Source organism: Neodiprion lecontei, chromosome 3 (genome assembly GCF_021901455.1).
Source record: "Neodiprion lecontei isolate iyNeoLeco1 chromosome 3, iyNeoLeco1.1, whole genome shotgun sequence".
Taxonomy (NCBI): Eukaryota; Metazoa; Arthropoda; class Insecta; order Hymenoptera; family Diprionidae; genus Neodiprion; species Neodiprion lecontei.
In genome coordinates this window covers 40,243,162-40,268,766 of record NC_060262.1, presented here as the reverse complement: position 1 = coordinate 40,268,766, position 25,605 = coordinate 40,243,162, and the positions used below count along the sequence as shown (strand labels likewise).

The following is a 25,605-nucleotide window of genomic DNA, read 5'->3' as shown; positions in this document are numbered from 1 at the left end:
AATAAATACTTTTCATACACTCGTAATAATTACTGCACGTGTAATTCCGTATTTTGAAAGTTGCAATAAAAAAAAGAAAAAAAAAAAAAAAAAAATTGCAAATTTGAAAATTTGACACAAATTGGCAATGTTGTACATACGTGTATATATATGTATGTAATATATACGACCTCGTACAGAGGATCGAGTTTCTCCCGGGGAAAGTGGTACACATACCTACTTCTTTTCTCGAGCAATTTTTTTGTTTCGCTAGTTTATTTTTTTATCGACTCGTACTTCCTCTTTAGTTTTTTTTATTTACGTGTTCTCTCTCTCTCTTTTTTTTTTTTTTTTTGTTTTGTTTTTTTCCACAGCGCCATTTTTCTACTTCGACTCCCCTTTTAATCGTTCGTAATACATAATACACATCTCTATCAGCTGCGACCGGAAGTAGACGTACTCGTCCGACCGGAAGACCGTCCCGAACTTTCGTTCAAGATTTGAATGACGAAGAATTCGTTTATCATGCAGGCTGTATTCCATTGTTCGTACATCTTACCTTGGAATTTGAATACACAGGCGATATTTTCACGTGGCTGCCGCATCTGTTCCCATCCGTTTTTTTTTCTGTTCCACCACACACACTCGGTCGTTTCTCACATCGTTAGTAAGAGAAAATTATAATAATGGAATTGGAATTACCTGTAACAGAGAATGGAGAAAAAGAAACGTTATTTGGTTATGCGTGGGATCGGACAAAATCCAATAATATAAGTTGATAAATGTATGAGATTATTATATACGAGTATATATATATTTATAGGCACGATAATATTTATTACAATTTCTGGGTGGTGCCGAATACGATGACGATCATTATATTTTTAGAGATATACTCGTTAAAATATTATGACGCGCGAAATATATTTATTTTTGGATATTCCAATTTTATTCACGAAATCGTTGATACCTGTAAGGTTGAAAAAATCCGATACGTAGAATCGTTGTAATTTACAGAAGTAAAGAAGTTGTTGTAATTAAAAATCTGTTGAAAAAAAAAGATGCAAATTTTTAGATTTTTGGAAAATCTCATTTACGAATTAAATGAACAATTGTTCATCGGAACAGGCATAGATTTATTGATGAAAAAAAATGTATAACAATACGTGATTTCTGTAATGTCATTAATATATTATACGTATTACGTTACGATGCGTCTGTCATAGAATTGAAATAAAATTTTCTTCAATAACTCTCCTTGATACGTACAACAATATAATATAATACGCATACGATGAACGAAAATACAGCACGTATCGATTATTGGAGAAAAATAATTATTTCTTGAATCGATATAAATTTCGATCATAATCGTCTGAAATTTTCCAACTTATACCTAAGCAAAGTATAAATGATGTTTATTCAACAGGCAATTAATATTCGATTTTAATCTTTCTTTTTTCTACATTGCAGAGTGTTTACTCATCCGCGCATAGAGTATAACGTTAAAATTATTTACAATCTGAACAAAAACAAATGACAGGCATACATGTAAAATTAAATTATATGTACGATAACAAAATGACAAGGGGTTTTAAAAAATCGGTGATAGGTGTGAGGAGAAGAGTCGTATCAGGGTAAACAGGATCGAAATGCGACGGGGAGAAGTTAGGGACGAGGAAAGAGATGAGCAAAGTTTCATAAATCCTGTGTGTTACAAAAACGTACAGACGTATGCATGCGTGGGTGTGTTGTTACAGGCGTGGAGAATGCGCGTTTATCATTATACTTGACGGGGTCCCTCGTGCTTGGTTATAAATTACCCATCGCCGGAATACCGACATGCAGCCCGCGGCATATATAATAAATAAATATTGACTCTAGGAATAAATTGCTTTTTTGGATAAACAATGCGCTTCTTCTTTTACGAGAAAAAGAGAGAGAGAGAGAGAGAGAGAGAGAGAGAGAGAGAGAGAGAGAGAGATTGATGAATGTCTTCATCCCCCCGCGGTGCGTGGTGTATAATACCCAAGTGTCTGTGCGTTATAGCCGCGGGCCTCCCGCAACCCTTAATTTTCCAGGACCTTATAGGCGAGACGCGTTACCCAGCTGGATAAGGGATAAATGGGATCAAAGCGGGATGAACGAGGCGAAGGAAATGAACGGGACACGCAGCGCAGCGTTAATACATCGCGGAGTCGAGGGAGAAGAAAGAGAGGGAAAGAAAACCATTTGACTTTATTTCATTTTTCATAACCATATACCGGGACAATCTCTTGGATCTTGAAAATCAACCGCGCGTGCGCCAAGTAATTAAATCTCATTGGTCGGCGAAATCTTCACGCAGCGATATTCTTGTCCGCGACGCAGGCGTGCCAACGTACGCAAAATGTGGACGTTTGAATTCTCAGAGAGCATAAGCATTGAATTCCGACCGTTCTTTGAAGCGTCAACTTTCCGACCCGACAACAAACGCTTCCAAAACCTTTCCGAGTCGCTGCTTCAATTATTTGAGATTCTAACCTCGAAAATTCGTATCAACCGCATCGCCGGCAGAAAGAGTTCGACAGCCGAAAACTCGGGTTGGCCAGCCTGCGCGAAGAGCCGATAAAATTCGCGCATGCGCGGTTCATTTTCAAGTTTCAAGAGATTGTCTCGGTATATGTAACTACAGAAGCGATCAATTATACATGCGCACACAATCGCGAGTAAGTATTATAATGTTAATTAATTAAGAACCTTCGACGACGTCAAAGATTGACGAGAAAAATTAACTTTGTTACATTTATATACGATATAAGCTGAAGGAAAAATTGATTGAGGAAGAAGAAGAAAAACTTTAGTCGACGTTCTCGGGGATAATGATTTCTATATAGGAACCGCTAACTTTTTTTCTTAATTGAATAATGACTTGAAAGATCAGAGGAAAAAAAGAAATATATATATATATATACGTTTATTAGCGTTAATTAATAGCGAGATAGTATATAATAAATATGCACAAATACAGGTGTGTGTACATATTTATGTGCAGATTGCACAAATTGACCGAGTAGTATTTATTCATCGCTTTGCAATATATTTGCGGGAAGCAATTACGGAGTTCACTTTACACGTTGTAAACACATGTTGATGGCATAAAAAGAAAGAAAGAAAAAGGAAGGAAACAAGATTAAATCGATTTCGCATCCGAGCTTTTATAAACGCGAGCATAAAATATATATAATTTCAATTAAATTTGTATACCGGTATTATTATTTTTTATTTCCTTACTCTTCGTACACGTGCACCTGCAACTGATTTATACGAACTTGCTTTCGATTGAATTAACAAAAATATCCTCGTCGTTCGCGCAGAGTCGTACATATTGCATTGACGTTAACGTCGTTAAATACCGTAAAAACGATCGAGACGATTCTAAAAAAGAGAAAAAAAGAAACTTATAAAACCGGATTTTTCCAACAGATTGCAACGAAATTTTTACCAAGAATGGTTATTTAAAGGCAAACTGAATGTACGTACCTGCTGTTGTTGTTGTTTTTGTTGGTATTATTGTTATTATTATTATAGTTGTAGATTTTCGGGGTGCTTTCTAATTGCGCAAAGTTAGAAATTCATACATCGTATCCGTCCACCGGATACGAAGTCCGGAGGCGTGCCGAGGCTCGCGGAAAACAGAGAAAGTAAATTTGCAATTTAGCGGCTACGACGTATTATATCCGGAGTAATTTCAATTTAGCAAAGAACCTTCGTTCCTCCAAATTTCAGGGACTAAAAAAGCGACGACCACAAAGAACGCGTTTCTTCCTTCATTTTCTAAGCGTAAATTAAATTGTGAAAAATATTATTTACCCTATCACTGTTGGAAAAATTTAACTAAACATGTTGCAGTTATTTGTTACATTTGTGTTTTCAGGGTTTTTTTTTTTTGTTCACTCTGTATTACATTAAAAAATGGTTAAATCAAATTAAAAATTTTAGTGAACCTGCCGGGACATTTTTTGATCCAAGCGTGTATCGTAGTTTAATTTTTTCAAGCACATATAAGAATTACTGTTCCATTAACTGTTAAGAACATATTAAATATAATGTTCAAAGAAACCTATAATATTCGTACAACCCGAGATGTTGTTATTGTTAAAATAATACAGATTGTAAAGAATAATTTAACGGAATACATGAATATCTGTATAACAGGATCTTTATAACGATTTAGAAAAACCTACACTGCGTACCAAAAAAAAAAAAAAAAAGGTATTATGTAATCAGGCATAATAAAATATATCCCAATCCTGGCTATTTTTATGTTAAAAAATACAACAACAAATGTCTGAGTAATATTTGTCTGACATATAATTTTCGCGAAATAACGTTTAATAAAAAATGCTTTAATAGCATCAATTTTTATGTAAACTCGGATCAATTTCAATGACCGAATTCGGAATCGAGTATATACAATATGTTCAAAGGGTTTTTAATGCTTTTGATGAAATACGATTAGAGGTGATAATCTAAATCAATTTAACTTTCAATCATTTTCATTCATAGAGTTTTTCATTCGACGTATTTTTGACCCGACTGTACGTCCGAGGCGTGTCCTTATATATATATATATGTATATATGTATAAGTTTTATAAATTGAACTGATTGCCCGCGGTGAAAATAAGGCGTTGTTTAAATTAGGGGAGATTCGAAGTCTCGACATTATTTCGCTGGCTAATACAGAGGCTGCCCAGACGGACTGTGAATGGGACAATTTCATGCGGGTCTGTTTTGTCAAAATTGTCAAAAATTTCCAGCATCCCGTCACAATTGTGATCGTGACGTCGTAGAGCGACGAGATGGACGAACGAGGAAAGGGCGTTCGGTATAATTAACGAATAAAGTTCAAAAACTCTTTTCCGACATCTTTACCAGGACGAGAAAAGCTGCAGGTGATCCAGGATATATTTGTTGAATCATTTTTGACTCACGGATCGACTTCGAAATATTAATAAAAAAAAAAGAAACAAACAAACAAACAAACAAACGTTTCAAAGCTAATTTAAGGTTTTGACGAAAAACGAATCACGTTATTATATAAGAGCATAAAAAGTTTAAATCTGTAATATAATTATTGGCGATTCAACAATGACTCGGGGAAAAAAATCAAACGCCTTCAAACGTCAAAGTACAGAGAGAAAAGAAAAAAAGACGACAATTGATAAATCCAAAAGTCTTAAATTCTCAAAAATCACGCCAATATTTTCATATTTATTTTCGTAAAAAATTTCGTACGCCAGAATCGTTCGTTCGGTGTTTTAAAAATATTGCTGATGCGCGGAACGCGCGGCAGGTTTCTTTGTCTCTTTATCCGCAGGTAACAACCCTTGCAGTGTTTGCTATTTGCTGGAACAGTGGAGGAAAGTTTGTCGTTGTTCGTTTCGGAAGTTGTTTGCCGTTTCCATCTTCATTTCTCAAATCGCGCACATCCCTTACCTATGTATACATTGTACGTGTGTACACGTATACATGTACGCGATGGATTGTACAGGCGAAACGCCCCGAGGGAGAAACAAACATTCGAGGAGGAGATGAGAACTCAAGATCAGCTCGACTGCTTTGCGCTGCACACATTTTCAGGATAGATACGCTGGTTACCTCTGTAATCTATAATCTATAATCCATAATTTATAATCTATAATCTGATATCGGGAATCGATCAAATACGACGAACAACTCGCGGCTCTGTTTGTATTCTCGTTACTTCGACTATATTTATCGTGGATTGCTGTTTGGTGATTTCTTTACATGCATTAACAACGCGCGTTGTTTTTTATTTTTTATAATTTAAACAAGGTATATGTCTGATAAGGTATCGAAATTAGATTGAGCATGAATAACAAGCTGCAGAAATTTATAATAAACAACGCAACTGTGTATAATAATTGTTAATTCATTGATGGAAATTTTTAATTCCGGTTACCGCTTGGTCCTCAAATATTTTCATTTTTTACCACAATCGAAAGATACAGCTCTAGGTGAAAATGAAAATTAGTTTTCTACCTGTTATCGGAAAGTCTGGTATCCGTTACTATTCTTTCTCATTGCGATCACTCTTGCTATATTTTCTTGCAACTGTTGCGAAAATTTAATGCTCGCGCAACGATAAATTGACGTTAACGCCTTATTTAAGTAAATAAGTAGAGTAAACTTCAGAAACTGATTTTGCGTTGGAATAACCAAAAAAAGATCGACGATAGCATAAAATGGTAACAAATGAAATTTTTCTCAGTGTTGAGAAGGAGGATCGAAAAAGACTGTAAGTGGAATTTTCGTTGGTATTTTTGGTAAGGAAATAAAAAATGAATACAGCAAAGAACGAACTATTTTCGCGAGTTGTAAAAAATTTTTATTTGCACGCACTCACAGCTTTTTTTTCATTCCCTTCCTCGATCGCATAAAACTTGTTTTTTTTTTTCGTTTTTTTTTCTCCATATTTCGAGTAAAGTTTCCAATCGCAACTTCTTTCCCCCCATATTTTCCGCAGGTTCGAGACACTCGAGTAACGTGTTCGTTCCGCAAACGATCGAGGCCGAGATAATGATTGAAAACTCGAACGTCTCGTTTCCCCGGAGACTTAATTGGGTCGCGCGGAGCAACGACATGTATCGGTATCGGATCCGTCGAAAGCGAAGAAGACGAAAGTCGAGATAAACCCCCGGGAATAATAAATGCCAAGGGACGCCATAACGTAACCCAGTTTTGCCTCGAATCGTCCAAATTTGCCTAAGTTAATCCAACCTGTGCGAACAATTTAGCAATTATCATTGTTTATTGTTGTTACCCCTCTCCTCTCTCCGTTCTCTCTATTTCTCGGCATTATCGAACGAATTTTAATCCAGTAATTTCTCGCCTTTTTCTCCTTCAATTTTTATTACACGTTATTCTACAATTCGGTTTTTATATTGTATCGAAGTTGGGAACATTGTCGTAACAATTCCTGCTGAGAAAAGACCGTTGTTTTGCGATTTTGGTATTGTATGAAATTCAGTAAACCGTAAAAGTAATAAAAGGAAACACACTCGTATCTGAAAATCTTGGTTCAGTAAAAATCATTGTAAAATTATAAAGAAAATAGTGATTCTGTACCCAATGTTTTGTTAAAGATAACGTTAGTAATTTCAACCTCATGTTTTCATGCGGTCGGATATGGATATAAAATAATCGAGAAAAAACTCTCTTGTCAACTGATATAAATAAAAATTTCAAGTATAAATAATGAATATTCAACTAATATCCGAGTATTATAACGTAAAGAGAAAAAAGGAGAAATGAGACGAGATGGAATTCTGTCGAGCCCAAGGGATTTTTCAGAACATGTATTCAGTGTTCCGATTAAAAGTGATCATCAATTATGTATACGACTTTTTAAACTTGTTTCTTCAACTTTTTTATCGCAGGAAACAAAAACAAAGTCAAAGTCACAGTGGTAAGTATTTTTACAACGAAAAACCACGGAATACCATCTTGTTATAAAACTTGACTCGGCACAATAATGTATGCCTCAAAGGGTTAAACGCTTATTCATCGAACCTTAAAGTTTTTTTTCTTCTTCTTATCTACGTTACATATTATGCACACAAACTATACGTACGGTTGTTGAATACGTACCGAGTATTTTTAATGGAGCTGTAATGACTCCAATTTCGAGTGATTTATAGTTAGAGTAAATCATAATTGCATATTAAGGCGCAGCTAGTTGGATCGTAATAACAATCCGCTAAGTTGGTACTCGTTATAAAGTCGCCGTGTCCTGCCTTTCGGGTCGCTTGTTAAATACTTAGGTGGTATTTTCTTACAGTTACTGCGTAGCTATAAGTTTTGAAAATGACGTAGAGTTTAACTCCTTTATTCAATATTAACGGGAAATGAATGGCGCATATTGCAACGAGTTGAAAAAAAACTTGATCGTCGCTAATTCTCACTGAAGTTGATAAATATATGTTGAAGAGTTATACGTCACAAAAAAACAATAAAAAAAAAAAAGAAAGAAAATAAATAGATAAAAATGAACGAATAAAAGTTAATGAATAAAGGAGAAATAACATTGTATACTCAAATTCAAGACAGTGTGCGAAAGTGAAGAATAAAAAAAAACAAACAGAGAACAAATATAGTGCTAATTTTCTAAGCAGTCTGCTCACACCACTGTAAAATTGTTGAAATGAAAATAAAAAGCGCGACGCAATTTTGTTATTACATGACTAAATTATTCAACGACGAAATTACGTGTTTGCGTAACTTTTTTTTTTTTTTTTGGTTTTATTGTTTTGTTCTTTCGCAGTAGTGCGTCAGCTTTTCACCAAAGTACGAACAAATGAGAACCATAATGATAATAATAATATGACAACGTAGGAAGAAACGAAACCGAGAGCTAAGAACGGAAATGTAAATCGAGTGAGGGAACAAAAAAAAAAAACAAAAAAAAAAAAAATACGGAAGAGTACCGAATTATAAAATTATAAAAGACGAAAGCGTAAGGAATAAATGGCGTGTGTGTGTGAAAGAAGGCGCCGGATCGGATCGAGGCTTTCTAATTCGTCTTCTTCTCCTTCCTTGATCCGTTGGATTGCGAATCTCGCACGTCAGCCTGCCGCGCTATTTCCGTTGCTGTACAAAATTGTATCATCATCATCATCATCATCATCATTATTGTTATTACTGTTATGCTGTTACATACGACACGAATAAGAAGGAAGCGACTCGCGTAGCCACGAAATCCTTCCTTTAAAAGTGACAGTCGTTCAAATTTCCCGCCAGATATTAAAGCGCATGCGCGTTGCGTAAACTCGAATATTTCGTCCAGAAGACAAAAAATTTTTCATTATCGATTTTGATTACTTCCATTGTGTTATCGAAGTATACAATTTGAATTGAACCTTTCAGCCGGAAGGAAAGAACGAATGATGAAAGAAAAAACCAAAAAAAAAAACACATTGAAAGTTAAAGTGAATAAAATTATATCCAAATAAATGTGAACAAGGTTTGGCCACGACCCCCAACGACATTTTTTAACTTTTTCAGATTTTTTCCAAGTACCGTTTGCGAGTGGATAATTAAGATCTCATTTTCCATAACTCGAAATCTGTGCGTTTGGGAAAAAAATTGCTGAGAGGAAGAAAATTGTTTCTTTTTTCCGAACTAGTCGATTATAATCTTATTACAATTTTCTGTAATATCATAATCATAAGTCATCGTTTTCAACGAGAGCAGCACAAAAATTAGTTTTTCTCTGCGTTCTCGAAAAATTTGAAAACCTGGGATACGAATGCCTGCAGTGGATTTGCGCATCGTACGTTATTTAATACACGTATCGGTCTTCGGACGAGTGAAAATAAAATAAAAATAGAAATAAATTTTTAAACAAATTTAAGGAAAAAAAAAAACGCACTTATCCGGACGAACGAAAATCCTTCTTGGAAGTAACGTCAATCACATTCGAGTCAGGCATTCGAACACGTTTATTATAAAACGTCGACCGGACTTGCCGTATTTCATTTCAATTTCAACGTTGCTTTTCGATATGTAGGTACGCATTCCCGTACAAATATACACACGCCTATGTACCATTTTATACATTTATCCCTATTTACGTAGGTGTATAAAAACGCGCAACATATATACGAAGCCTGTAAAACTTGAGTGACAGAAATTGAATTTTTCACCCTTAAGGTATAATAATACGCATATTTACAGACGTCGAGAGCGTCGAGCATTCGAATAACTTCTCATATAAATACATACGTTTATGAATCTTAGTGTTAATTTTCTCGCTGCAATTCCTTGTGTAAAAATAGTGACGATACGAAGAATTTGATTTTCAAATTGTTTTTTTTCCAAGTTACGATTTTTACGTCTAATGACGTTTTCGATAGTGCAGAAATTGTACGAATGCTCGATTCTCTCGACGTCTGTAAAATATCGTAGAAAAAATATACGGATTCAAGGGAACGGAATTTGAGAATGGAAAAATAAATAACATTCGTCGTCCTGATGTTTGGGGATGAAATGCGTTGGGTAAAAGTATTAAACATGCATTACACATGTATCGTATATTATACGTATGTAATAAACAAAGGGAGGAAAAGAGTGACGACGGCTAATCGCGGAAGTTTCCTTCGAATACTTAATCCGAACTTTTCGACCTTTGCGACTCTCCAAATGTTGTGTGTTCGCGTTTGTGATTTATCACCCCCACTTGAAAATTACCGAGTTTCCCTCACCCGGTCGCATATGTATTTTATACATCCATAAATATCCATGTGTGTAAAAATGTTCGAAACTCAAAATAAATGGCGAGAAAAAATGGTAGAATACCGAATTTCTATCGAATAATGGATTGAGAAATAAATTAAAAAGTAAACTACCAAACATGTCCAAAAAAAAAAAAAAAAAAAGAAGTATTTAGTATGTTCGAATAATTATGTTTGCTTCATTTGGCCAACAGAAATTGTTGTTTCGATCAATTTCCTGTGCAAATCGAATGGCATGGGTATTTTTACGAAGAAGAAAAGTAAAGAAAAAAAAGTTGGAAAATCTTTTCCTTTGCCTGATACACAAGACGAATAAATGAACTTCGGTAGGTTTGAAAAATGCCCAAGAATCTTTACCGGGTGTATATAATAATGCCTAGGGAACGAATTCGATATCGACCCGTCTTTCGGCAACATTTATATGGTCCGTGGCCGAACGATGGTGTCGAATAGCATAATTCGGTGAAATGAAAGTGCGAGAAACGGTAACTGCTACAGCCGTTGTAATTTCTAGGGCGTCACGTGTGTCACTAATTCACGAAAGCAATTCAGTTCGGTTAAGGTAAGTTTCAGCCCTTCGTGACTGCAGGCAAAATTCTCGACGATAGGAAGCCTCGTCGACCCTTAAGCCGAACCGAGGAGGGTCGAAACTGTAACCGAGGAAAAACGCACGAGGTTGAGAAAAATTGCAATTCCCACACACGGCGCGTAATGTTGATGATGCAAATGCGTACGCAAGCGGATCAACGAAATAAAATAAAAAAAAAATAAACTACCGAGTTTCTATTTAGATAAATAAATTTCGATCCTATACATCGAATAATAACTAACCAAACCTTTTATTTATTACTTGTAAGGTTTGTTTTCGTGATTTTTACGTTGGTGAATAAGGGGGAGTAATTCTTCCTCCAATTTATAAATAAATTTTCCACCTTTGATATCAATTTATTCCAAAAAAATTATGCCCGCGATTCTCTTCTTTGTGTTTCAAATTAATCATTATTATTGTGTTAATCGAACAAGCGAATAACTAAATATAAAGTTTAACTCGCAATCGAGAGAAAAGGAAAACAGAAACAAAACGCTCTTGATTAACTTCAAGTTCAAGTAAACGAAATGTCATCGTTAACCCGATCAAAAATTAGATATCTACTTTTATTTGACATTCAGAAACAGAAAGAAGACAAACATCTCTCGGTTCGATAGAGTTTCACAATTTTTCCCCCACGTTTCTCTCTCCAAAAATCAAAAAAAAAAAAAAAAAAAAAAACCACAGTAATCTACCAAACGAACGAACTTGAAAAATATTTAACAGAAGCAAGGGCAAGAAAAGATTATGGCGAAGAAAAAAAAACGTAAAAAGAAAAAAAAAAAAAACCATTCGTATAACGTAAACGATGAATACTCGTGGGCATAATTTGATAAATTATCTCAAGGCATGAAACATTCACTTTTTTTGTATCCGCTGGACTCGTGAAGTGATTACTTCCAAGGTATTATTTTCCCTACGTAAATTAATCTTGAATTAGCCGCAAAAACTGTGCAGCGAAAGTAGCAGCAGCAGCAGCAGCAGCAGACTTTGTTTTAAAACTCAAAGAAAATCCCGACATGATAATGAGAAAGAAGAACGAGAAAAAAGAAGTTTAAAAGTTAAGTTTACAAGATTGCTCTGCAACAAGCAGCACCAACTTTGCACGTAAAGTTTGAACTTGTACTGCTCAAATTTTGAAGTTTTCTGCGATTTTTCCGGAAAAATTGGGTTTTAAAAAAAAATAGAATTTGTTTCGTTCTGTGTTTTTTTTTTTTGTTTTTTTTTTTTTTAACACACATGCAGCGATTAAAGTTACCTACAGATTTTTGCGAATTATATAAACAGATGATCTGTATAGAACTATGAATACGAGAATGTTGTAATTTCGATAATCTTGTTAAAGAAAATCTGAAGCGTAATTTGTTTTAACTGAGATGGAACGATTTTTCTTGTTATTTATTTATTTTTTATTTTTTTTTCGTTTTTTTCTCTCTTCTCTCGAGCAAGTCGACAAGAGTCGAAATTAAAATTTCAGGGAGGTGCATGAGAAAGAAATTAGAGGGAAAGATTATATATAAGAAAAGGGCGTTTTTCTTTCGTGCTAATTCGAGACAATGTATATAATATACATACATAGCAGTCTTTTTGCATTATACCGCTAAGAGAATCTCTCTAATTAAGGGACGAATGGTTTTTGCTAAACGGCGAAAGCTTTAAATAAAGACCAATTTGCTTTCTCTCTCTCTCTATCTCGAAGTTCTTTACTTGCCTTATACCATGTATAACAAATTGTACATTATATACACGTACAGAGGGAGGCTTTGGCAAATTATACCTTTTAAGATCCGACATTATACGAGAATTTTACATAACTCCCTTTTACTCGTCGTGTAACGTGTAACGAAAAAACGAACAGGCCGATTAACACGATTTAAAAATCGTAAATCGTTGGCTCGCTCGACTCGGGGATTAAAAATTCCGTATAAAGAGTGAAAAATCGGAAGAAAAAAAACATGAAAAAAAAAAAAAAAACAACAAGCAAACCATTTTAATAAATTCATCAACGAAGCCCCACTCGGTAAAAATTCACAAACGTTGCTCGTGTTTTTCACAATAAATGAAAGGAGAGGAAAATAAAAAAAAAAAAATTAAACCCCGCATGTATATATGTATGAACAATTAGGTACGAGATAAAATGACCGTCAAACCGTGAAAAGGGTCGAGCGAGCGTGACGGGATGAATGATATCGAGGATTAAAATCTCCGCCATCTATATAATACACGTGCATATATACATAGATACACACATACATACATACATACATATATATATATATTTAGGTACAATACACATATGCATGCAGATACGCAAAGAGAAATTTTGCATCGCAGTCACGTATCACGTCCGCAAGTTCAATGATCCCATAATTGCAGAGTCACAACCCCCGTTTGCGGGCGGAATATGTTCGTTGCGTAGAAAGAGTGGAGAGAGGCAAAGACAAAGAGAGATTAAGAGAGAGAAGCGAGTAAGTTGGTAAAAACCGAATAAAAAACGCCATTATTCTCCTCCCTCCCGTCTAGATGCTTCTTCGCTCTGCACCCCTTTCTCAATTTTCTCACTTTTCTCACTTTTCTCACTTTTCTCACTTTTCTCACTATCCTCCTCTTCCTCCTCCCTCTCCCGCGGTATAACTATATGTATTATACAAAAGTCGGCATTCTCCTTTCAAAAACAAAAACAACCCCACTCTTCTCTCGTCGCAGGTGTTTCTAATTTTTGAACCGCCGATTCACCTTCTCACTTCTCTTTACATGTACATTAAATATACCGGGACAATCTCTTGAAATTTGAAAATGAACCGCGCATGCGCGAGTTTTGTCGGCTCTTCGCGCAGGCTGGCCAACCCGAGTTTTCGGCTGTCGAACTGTTTCTGCCGGCGATGTGGTTGATACGAATTTTCGAGGTTAGAATCTCAAATAATTGAAGTAGCGACTCGGAAAGGTTTTGGAAGCGTTTGTTGTCGGTTCGGAAAGTTGACTCTTGAAAGAACGGTCGGAATTCAATGCTTATGCTCTCTGAGAATTCAAACGTCCACATTTTGTGTACGTTGGCACGCCTGCGTCGCGGACCAGAATATCGCTGCGGGAAGATTTCGCCGACCAATGAGATTGAATTACTTGGCGCGTGCGCGGTTGATTTTCAAGTTTCAAGAGATTGTCCCGGTACACGTATGTTCCTTCATTCTTCTTCTGCCTCTAGATTATTATACCCTTTTTTCTCTTCGGTTAGAGATCAAAATATTCTACTCATACGGTTTAATAACGAAGGAAAGTAAATTGAAAAAGAGAAACACCGCTTGTTAAACTTTTCATTGTACATAAATTTCGGGAAATTCTATTTTTGATCGAATAATACTGGCGTAGAATGCGCGTTACAGGTAAATTCAACTGATGGGTATATTTAATTGTGACAGTTATCATGGCAATGACGATGTATTGCATACGGTATAGTTTGAATCGATTTGAATCCGAAAGCTCCGTTGGAAAAACTTGTTGAAAAGTCAGTTGCATAAGAAGATATAATATCTTGGCTGGCTTGAACGCATTTCAACTACCACTCATCGTGTGTACACGTCTCACAGATCTGAGCTGCGAATCAACCGAGCGAACGAATTGCTTATATATTGTACAGAGAGTACACAGCTTAGGGCGGTGCATGATTGAGCAATTTTAACACTTGAAAAGTCAAAGTCTATACGTGTGTAGGCGTCGTTGTAACTTGCATAAATGCAATAAACCGGTTACACGTACGTGTACGATAAGTGTAATATTATCCTGACCGCGTACAAATTTAATAAAGAAAACAAAAATAACTCGAAGGATAGAAATAACCCTGCGCGACAGAAATAATCGGAACAAAAATAAATCAAGTAAAAAATAACGCGAACAGAAATATCTCGGGACAAAAATAACTCAATAAAAATGAATAAAAAAAAAAAAAGAAATCAAGACGATAATAACCCGAAACAAAAATGAAACCGAAACGAACATAACTCGAGACAAAAATGAGCCAAACAAAAATAACTCGTGTTAAAAAATTGATGAAAGATTGTCATAAAATTGAATTACATTAAATTGAATGAAATTTACTTAAAAATGTAGATAACCTTTGTCATGGGTTATTTTTTTAGGGGTTATTAATTCTGAAACATTTGGTCCTTACAGCAAGTTGAATCTGCACAGCGCCAATTGGAATTAAGTATCGCAAAAAAAAAAAAAAATATGGCTGAATCGGACGATAAAATAAAATAACGTAGCTTTGAAAATTCCCTCGAGTCTAATCATAGATCAGGCCGTACATTGTACAAAATATTCGACCTCATAGGACGGAGTTTAGAAAATGTCGTCTTGCCTGCCTGATCATCTCGCGAAACTTACCGAAAATCAAATCGGGAAGGGGAATCCGTGAACAACGTGGGTGAACGAGGGAGAATCGAGTCCCATTTCCGGTTCGAAGAACCGCGGAACACGAAGCAGGAAACTCTGGCCGCCTTACAGCTGTGCTTGACTGTACTTGCGAGTCCTGCAAGACTAACAGATACCATCTTTTTACGAGAGTCGGACAAGCGGGCGGGTCGGTATCGGAGGGATCTGCATTATCAGCGGTGCACAGCTTTTGGTCCCATTCGAGGGATTACGAGCACCCTTCGTAGCAGTTCCGTGGAACCATGGCGAAACGAAGGACCCTTGGGATCGCTAAGAGAAAACGGTGATGCAACTATGGCGCCATTTTTAGCCTATTTCAGCCGCGAAAAACTTTCGGCAAATTTTTCCTCGTGTTTGTTTCACACTATCGAACATTGAAGTTGTGGATTACACGTAGAAACGATTTTTGCTCGTTTATTTTTTTTTTTTTTTTTTTTTGAAAATGGCAGGTGTAATATGGTTGCCAAAATCTTGAGTATAAGTACGATTGCAAAGTCACAATTACGAGCAAATGACGAAAGCTCCGAATGGTAAAAAACTCTGTATTATATTCGTCTCAGAAATTTTCGAAAATATAGAATCCATCTGATGATTCTGTCCATTCCACGTTTTCGCACTGTTTGGAAATTCGAAAACGATTCGGGATGAGTTTCGATTTTTCAGACCGACGAAAGAGTAAATATTTCAGAACGAACGATGAATCCGAATTACGTCTATTTTCTTCATTCACCGGTATGTCATCGTATTCGAAAAAAAAAAAAAAAAAAAAAAACGAAATTGAATTTAATTACCAATACTTTTCTTCTGTCATATTTGGTGAATTCGAGATATTTTTTGTACTTTATTTGTGTAACCGAAAAAACAGCTCATTGTATTTTCCAGCTCACGTATATATCTTCGTTCCCGAGTCGAGTCATTACCGTCTTTGTGATTTGAATGAAAGAAAGAAAAAAAAAAAAAGGAAAAAGAAAAAAGATGAGATTGTGCTTCGTTATTTTCTTTTCACGTACCTTCCGTGTTTTTGTTTTTCTTTTCATTCGAAAAAATTGAGAGACGTTCCTTTGGTACGCGATCGTCGTTAGACGATCCTAAAACTACGTTTGACGAAGCTATTCATTGAAGATCAAGCCGAGCGAAGTTCAGACGGACTGCCTCGTACATGCATAAGGGTAAAGAGAGAAGCGAAGGAGCAAAACTTTGGCTTTCCCGAACTTCCCTCCTCCCATTTCCGACTTTGAATTCAAACCGATCCTAAAACTGCACGGTCAGATTATCGACTTGTTAATTATCACTCAGAAGCCTGATTTCGCAAAGAAATCAAATCGAAACCCCTGCAATATAAATTGCAAAAATTGCGAATAAAACGGTAAAAAAAAAAAAAAAATTGAAATAAAATTTTTGAAAAATCACTTCAGATATCGCAATTCGCGAGATAATATGTAATAAGATTCTGCAATCAATCAGGTCAGTCAACACTAGCTTTATCTATGTACATAATAAAGCCCACATCGAACATGAAAGGGAAAATATAAGAAACTTTTCTGAGTGGGGGGAGGAAAAAGGAATTTTTAAATTCATTTTACCGTTGAATGAAGAATTCGAACGTTGGGAGACAAGGACGCGATTCGCGATTACTGTAATAAAATGTTGAAGATCGGTAATGATCGCCGATTACTCTGTCCGCTGCTGTGCTTCGTTATCATATAATAAGTGCATATAAATATAATAAATTCATATACGTATATGTACATGTAGATATAGAACAGGATACAAGCAGCTGTTATCGCATGTGAAGCGTACGGTTGTTACAGGTCAGCGGACTCTTACAACTCTGCCAGAATAAATACAGAGATTAAACGTATATATATATATATATATACACACGATGTGTATCTTCTACAGGGATATATTAAACGCAGCGGAGCCATCGGCACGCTGCAAAGGGGCACGTGCATCGGCTAATAATAATCGTCGTGAGTTAAATTTTCTACATACAAATTATAATACCACCAGTATGAGAAAAAAAGAAAAAAAAAAAAAAACAGCTCGGTAAGAAGAAACAAAAAGAAAAGAATTTCTCTTTGTTGCTCTGATTTTTTTTCCTTAAACTTTTATGTCAGAGAACGTAGAATTTACAAATAAAATTATAATTATATTAGATCGCAGACTCGTTAAGTTTTTATATTACTGTAGTATTGTGAAGGGGGTGGTGATGGTTTACATTCTCAGATATTAAAATTCATGGAAAAAATCAGAACTAGAACTAAAAAAAAAAAACAAACATTGAAATCATTTGTTTTTTTTCCCCTTTGTTGAGCTGCGTATTTTTTTTTTTTATATATACATATATATATATATATATATATAAACATTAGTACAAAATAAAAGAAAAAAAGACCATGAAATTTTTCATTCAACTGTTGGTTTTTTGTGTCATATTTGAAAATGTCGATAAAATAAATTTTGTAACTAAGAACAATTTCGAAAAACCACGTTTACTCCTGCAACAAAAAAAACCACCGTTTACCAGTGCAATTAAAACATTTTTACACGCGAATTATAAACATGCTGTTCTAATTCTCGGCTTGAACAATTTGAGATTTCGTTAATTGCGTAAACGGTGAAAACGAAAAAAAAAAGAAAAAAGAAAGAATGAATAGAAAGAATAAAATTTTTGAAATTCGCAAATTTTTTTTTTTTTTTGCTTTCCAAGTTCAGAATTGATTTCAGGAATGTATTACATAGCCTCGCGGAAAAAGAACCCCAACTTGGGTATAAATTCGTACCCCCAACTCACAGGTGATGCTAATTTTCCATGAGAAAAAAGTTAAGGGTTACGAATTTACACCAAAGTTGGGGTTTTTTTTTCCGCGAAGTTATAGTCGAGTTTTGAAAGTCTGAGCTTCGCTACGCAGTTGATGCACGTTTTAACGAATTTTCAAATCTTTATCGTTAACATCCAGACGTTAACTTTGGATACCTCGCTGCTGACAAGAACCGTTAATGACGGTGTGGTGTCGAGTAATTGGCAATTCGCCAATTATCGATCAACCCTCCGCACGATGCTGCAGCATCGAAAGACGAGACGAACAATCAACGTTCCGCAATATCTGCATCCTAAACTCTGGGTACGTAAAGTCTGGGATTCGCCTGCCTTGACTTACACTATCTGTAAAAGTGATTGCAGAGGACGCGTGCGAACGTTCTTTTTCTATTCTTCATCTCGCGCTCTGCGTGTACCTTCTTAAAAGTTAAAAGTTACGGTAAAAACACCATTTTTTATCACTGATGTTATTAATTGACGAACGTTATCAACGATTTTTTTCGCAATTTCTTCGCAAAATTTCAATTATTCCGTTTACACGGATGGGTTATAACCAGAAGATCACATTATAATCGATAATTATTGCTACCAATGCTCACGAGTGTAAATATATTGGAAAATAGAAAGAAAATGAAGAAATAGAAAAACACCGTTAACCGAGATACGTGTGATATTTTATAATATATTATTTACGAGCAATCGTTAGTTCCTGTATAAATATATTTACGTACAACATCACATACGCACACACACACACACACATGTATTCTCGTTTATACATATATATGTAACAGATGCGATTTGCCAATACATGTATAACCCAACCGAGGCGTATAATATAAAATTCCGTGTGAATGATCGGCAGGTTCAATTTCAGGGTAAAAAGCTGCAATCACGCTTTGACAAACTTTTCGCAATAAATAACGTAATCGGGAAATTTCCGGTCGACTAATTTATCGCGATAAATGTCCAGCTGCGGCGTGGTTCGCCTGCGAGGAGGGGTGAGATAAAAACACGGCAAAAACTTTATTTCGATTTCGAAACGCGTGGTTGACGTTCTTTTCTTACGTCTTACGTATTTCCTTAGTCTTTGTTTCTTTTATCTCTCTTCTGCCTTTCGTTGTTCCTATCGTCGTTTTCTATACGGAACAGCCAACTAATCTCTCTCGCAGTTTCTGCAGAACGTCGGTTCTACATTGCGCTAAATAATAATCGCACAAAGCATGACTGTAATTATATACCAACGTACGACAATTAAATTTGCAAATCCACATCAACTCGCCGGACATTGAGTGATAATACAACAGCGAATGTGGACAGTTGATCAAAATTATCCGTGCAAGCGAAACTACGTTACAATCCACCACCGTATTCTGTGATAATAATAACAACAACAACAGAGAAAAACAAAAACAACAATAACAACAGTAGGAGTAGTAACAATAATTTCAATTTTATGCAATACACAATAAAATAACAAATTAAATTACCAATCAAATACGAAATTGTATAATGTAACGCAAATCGCAAGATTTAAAATCGGAGTATCAGAGAAGAAGAAAATTTCTATTATTACCGTTGATAATTTTTTTGGTGGAACAATTTTTCAACACATGTAAATCGATCGAGCAGATTCAATATTCGACCGTGTAAAATTTACAAGTACAGCGTGACATGGACGGATTCGCGAACGACTCGAACCCTTCGCTTGGTTCGTCGACAACGATAAAAAGGGTTCGAAGCCCTCCGCGAGGGTTACGAAGGGGTGGAGACGCCGACTTTATCCGCAACAGTCGAGATAAAAAATACAAATAACTCTCGTAATATGCATACTTGCAGGCGGCGTCTTACCGTATATGCCTAGATTTAGGTACATATACACGAATATTGTATATAAACGTACACGTAGGTATATATTTACACAAGTATACGTGCCGCGCGTGCGAGAGTCTCGCGATTTATTACGGTACGTATATGTAACAGGTATGATAATTGTATTATACTGTACGTTATTTGTATATTTTTGGTACATATATATTTTTGTATTTTTACACGCGGAGAGAAAGAGACCCAAGCAATTAATCAACGAATGTAAGCGTGTAAATTTAACACGATTAATCGGCTTTAGTCCAATAATCACCGCTCCCCGAATTTTATAACGCGTGTACGTGTATTGATTTTTTGTATTTTGTGCACAGACGTTAATATTTTTCAGACGATTTTACGAATTCTTACAATTACGAGGCTGAAGTTAGTTACGTTGTTGCAATGATTTGTGTATCGGGAAATCCGATGTTTCGTAATTTTCGGAATCTCTGAAATGCAGCAAATTATAATAAGGTGAATGAAATTTGTATTTTGAAAACTTGGCCACTTCTTCAAAGTCAATATTGAAAAATAGCGAACCCTCCCCCGAATGTTTCGTTACGCTAACTTTACTAACTTCAGCCTCGTTTTCGATTCGATTTTTGTTCGTCCGAAGAATGGGGTTCGAAAAAAAAAAAAAAAAAATTGACCAAAATTATCGACGAATATTTTTAGGGCAGGGGTTGAAACTCGTTAAACGTCAATGAAGCGAAACGTAGGTATATAATATAATATATACGTGAAATAATTTGCATATTTAACCGCTAATCGAGATTCATTAAAAATCTGCGAATGAATGTGAGAGATTTCGATTCTACGTTTCAGTTATCCATTAACTTCGTCACTACACTTCCATCAATATCGTAAGTAAATACCAAACTCATCTTCGCTCACTTCTGTGAAAAACGGAGAGTCGACGAGTTGTATAATACGTGCCGGTGCGATGTAAAAAACCTAATAAACAATGGCCAACATAGCAGGATAAATAGAAAAAAATTAATTAAAAAAAAAAATAAAAATAGCTTAACCTACGCATCGTGACTCGAAATCGATTTTGAAATATCGACAAGTTTTTCATTCGCTCGATTACTGTTATCGTTGCTATATCGTTATTTCTTTTTCGGAACGATATAAAAATGTTATTACGCCAAGTTTTATTCCGTACACGTTCTGGTCCGTAGAGTGTATATGAAATAAAAAAAAAAAAAAAAGAAAAGTTCGTGTATTATACACACGGTGATTATTGTCCCGAATGTAATATAACGACATCGGTTTTTTTTTTCATTGCCGTGTACGCTGTGCTTCGTATTTTCGCTTTTATTCTTCACAGTATATAAAGAACGAAAGTGAAAAAAGAAGTTACGAATTTAATGACTCCGTGTTAATATACCATATATATGCATATAATATGTATATGTATACAGAGCGTGTAATTTACGTTTATTTATCCTATTCTCTGAATTTTTTCTCAATCGGTCAAGGATTAAATTTCAATTTCAACTTATACACTAGCTTGAAAGTTTGATATTTCAACCCAGTTTTTTTTTTCTCTTTTTCACCGCAGTGCAGTTCAGCCGTTGCGACAATAATTATATCGTGCGCTGCTTTCTCCGCACAATAATAATCAACTATCCTACGTACGTATGGAATTATACATGTACAATTATATACGCTGTATATGTATATACTGCAAATTATAAATTCTGGGAATTAATGCGCGACGACAGGGATCGTCATAAACAAATACGCGATATTACCATTAATTTCATCTTTCATTTTACGTACGTATGTACCTATCGGCTTATCTTATCACGTTTAATTAAGTTACTAACATAACTATTGTAACGATTTATGCCGATGAAAAATGTTTATTTCGCGATTGTGGAATCGTTTGAAATTCGGTAAATCGTAATGAAACAAGATATATTAATACTTAGAAATCTTAGTTCCTTCAAAGTCAATGTAAAAAACAGAAAATAATGAATTTTACTCTATGTTTTGTTACAATAACGTTACAGACTTCAAACTCATTTCTTCTTCTCGTTTCACGACGAAAACAAACAATAAGAGACATTATAACGAGAAAATTTGACGACGCAATGACGAGATCCGAGCTGCTGGCAATCAACAGATAAGAATAAACATCTTAAAACCTCTCTAATCGGACATTGCCTGAAAAGTTTCATCGTGTTGAAGTATTTCTTTCACGCGTGAAACCTAGTAGTAAACAACAAACGCCATGTGTTCGTGTAACAATTACCAGAAGCGAGAGAATCGAGCACGTGGCGACTCGATTTATCGATGGATAAAAAATCTGTTTAAAACTGGCGCCTCGAGTCACGAACTTGAAGTTAGTAACGCTGCCAGTGACGAGATATCGAAAAAGATTCTACCGCTTAACAAATTTATAACGACTTGGTATTATTTGAGTATGAAAAATGCGGGTTGGTTACGATTTCAACTGAATTTCAGACGACAAATCTCCAGCTCCGAATCAATGATTTTTCATACGAACATCGATTCCGTCTCGGTTCGTAAATTCGACGAGAAAAGTTGCGGAAACAAATGAATTCGAAACAGAATATAACGAGAGTGAAAAAAAGAAGCACGCGCACGCTTACCAACCAGCAGAAAAAAAAATAACAAAAAAAAAACACACACAATAGTAAAAATAAACGAAGGTAGGGAATTTTTTGCGCTGAACTGAGACTGAATAAAACAGATTTACCGACGTACATGTATAAAAATTCGCGGATAACTTGACTCACCTTAGTGTCCCTGGTGGTGTGATAGTAGTAAACAAAGGCGGACATCCAAGCGCATGACAGGAGTATAACTATCTTCACATTCCGCCTCATGTCGCTCCTGTTTGGCTCCTTGGCTGTCAGCGTGACAACTCGTACGTGGTTTTGACGTAAGTGAGAATGTAAAGAAAAAAACGCCGAATCGTAGATTAAAAAAAAAGTGGAAATAAGAAGACGATTTTTAATCACACTGAACCTTGTTTAACCGGCATCGATACTCTCCTCGGTGTGAAACGATAATATGCGTAAAAGTTTATTCACAGAATATTACGGTAAGAGGTTAAGAAGGAAAAAAAAACAAACGAAAAAACGTAAACAAACATTACAAAAAAGAAAAAAGAATCACGCCGCTTCTGCGAAAGGAAGAGAGAGAGAGAAAGAAAGAAAGAAAGAAAGAAAGAAAGAAAAAAACCGAGGGGATGACGAAGACAGGAACGGAAAAGAGGGAGAAGGAGGGGAGGGTCGCACCACCGTAACAACACCCGTGTGACACACGTGACGACGACGACGACGAAGTCGAGGAAGACGACGACGGCGACGACGTATTTACGAATAGGATATAATAATTCACAGTTCAGCGACGGATGACAACGTGCTGATTATGATTACGGGTTTGTTATTATGCGACGCCGGTATTTCATCGAGGCTCAAACGGTCGCGACGATCCGCCAGTGATAACCAGCCCTGTCAAAAGCTGAAGCCATACTGAAACCGAATGTCCGCCAATTCAACGAACGCCTCTCTCGCTCTCCTGCGCCGTTCGCCCGAGCCTCTCTAGTCACTCGCCGATCTCTGCCCCTCGCAGCCTTTTAGTTCCAGGCCTCGCCGCCGGTGGCGCTGATCGACGCGTCGCCGCAGTAACTCTGTACCTCCCCCCCTCTCCTCCCTTCCCGCGACCCGCCGCTCACTCCCCTCCCCCACTCCTCTGCTTCACACAGTCCTCATCGCGAAAGGGCGCGAGATCTTTGGCGTCGCGACGCGCGGTCATCGATTGGAACTCTCTCTGCCCCCCCCCCCGTAGTCCCCCATCCCCTCCCCCCCCCTCGACCCCTTCCCTCGCCCTTGCGCCAAAAGCACTCGCGCGGGGCGGTTTCTTGGCTTCTGGCTTAAAACAGCCTTGCGGTTTTCAACGTTTTTCACGCATAATCGATCGTGTTAATTGACACGACGCACGACACTGATATTATTGGCTGTATAATGTACGTACACCTTTGGTTTGACGTTTGGTATTCGTTGGATTTTAAATTTAGCGGTGGATATACTAAGTTTAAAATAATCGATGAGTCGATTTGCCGAGTGTAAAGAAATAATCGAACGCGAATCGATTGAATCGGTGAAAATTAATCGATTAATCGACTGTTTTGTAGTTTTTTGAAACGGAGCATTTGAAACTGAAATTTCGTAGGTATCAGTACGTAGTCTTAATAGCGGATACGTTTTTTAATAATTTATAGTTTCGTTGAAAAATATTTTTCGATTTCAGGTGAAAATATTCGTTTATCTTTCACTTATCATACGAAATAGGTCCTTAGTAAGTAAGATAATGATAATAATTGATACTTTGAACACGTGAATTTATATTGTCGTGCATCGTTCGTGGGAGTAATAAACAAAAACCGATTGTGAAGAAAAATAATCGATTATACTCGATTAATCGAGAAAAAATAATCACTTTAATAGGATATCGATTATTTTTGGTTATTCTTAGGTTTTAAACATTACTGTAAAAAATTTTGTGGCAAAATCGAACGGTGTGAACTCATAGGTGAGGAACTATTTTTCGAACCAACTCGGAAATTTACGATGATTTATCCGAAACTGTAGGATTCAAAAAATTCTATAGCTATAATATAAATTAAAAAATATTATTAGGTATGTGTATAATTATCCTCCGAAATCGCTATCTCATTGAAAGACAGTTGCAAGTTTACAGTAGATCCCTTTGATTAATCATTTTATGTGCTATTCATCACGTTGTTATCGTTGAATGTCTGCAGTGTTCAAAATCACACCGTGGGCATTTCATTATTACTAAAAAAAATAGCAACATCGATACGACCGTTGAAAAATAAAAGTATTTATGCACGATAAGTCATTGTCAAATGAGATCCTACTTATTTACCGTTATTTGAAGCAATTATTCGAATTCAAAAATCAGTATTTATAAGTCCTTGTTTAAAGTTTTTATGCGTTTCGTTTCTCATATTTCTAGGAAAATCATAGCAGCCTCTACGAATATATTAATTTGACAAATCGATACTAATTTTCAATTTGCGAAACTCCCTAAATCAGAAATTCCTTCAGAAAACTATCTCGAAACTGAGTGAAAAGAAACGCATGACCGATTATCACAGTTTCCTGTTGATGGTCGTGACAATTACTCAAAATCCCTTGTGGTTTCAACGGTTACCCCAAACTTAACCCGTTCGTTTTTAGGCTGCATCCATCACGGGACGTGGTATAGAGAAATTTTGGCTTCTGCGGGATGCTTGCAGCCGACTTGCGAACATTGGAGAGTTTTGATCGATGGAAGAAAAAGTCTCGATATGTTGCACGACAAAGTTGTTCAAAGCTTTTGAAGAAAAACGAAGCGCAATTGAAAAAATTGTTCATTCATAATTCTGATATTATTTCCCTTCGTCCGAGAAAAAAAAGCCTTTTGAAAAATTCTGTTCCTCTCGTATGATGAAATTGTTGGACTAACAATAAATATTACGCCTTAATGTCAAAAATCTCTGGGGCATCAACAACGCGAGCATGAATTACCGCGATAACAGTAGAACTTCCGACTGATTAAAAAGTGGAACAAGCAAATTGCG

General features: G+C 36.0%; 1 protein-coding gene across 2 annotated transcripts in view; it reads right to left on the bottom strand.

Annotated features, from left to right (window-relative positions):
* Positions 1 to 23,547, bottom strand: part of LOC107223649 (polypeptide N-acetylgalactosaminyltransferase 2) — a 158,699-nt gene extending 135,152 nt beyond the window's left edge. Inside the window, exon 1 of one of the 2 annotated variants that reach the window (XM_046734087.1) lies at positions 22,751 to 23,547. In XM_046734087.1, the coding sequence (XP_046590043.1) occupies positions 22,751 to 22,840 (90 nt within the window). In that variant the 5' untranslated portion in view covers positions 22,841 to 23,547. The remainder of the gene's footprint in view (positions 1 to 22,750) is intronic. The other variant, XM_046734088.1, reaches the window with a different exon arrangement.
* Between the last annotated feature and the right edge of the window lie 2,058 nt (positions 23,548 to 25,605).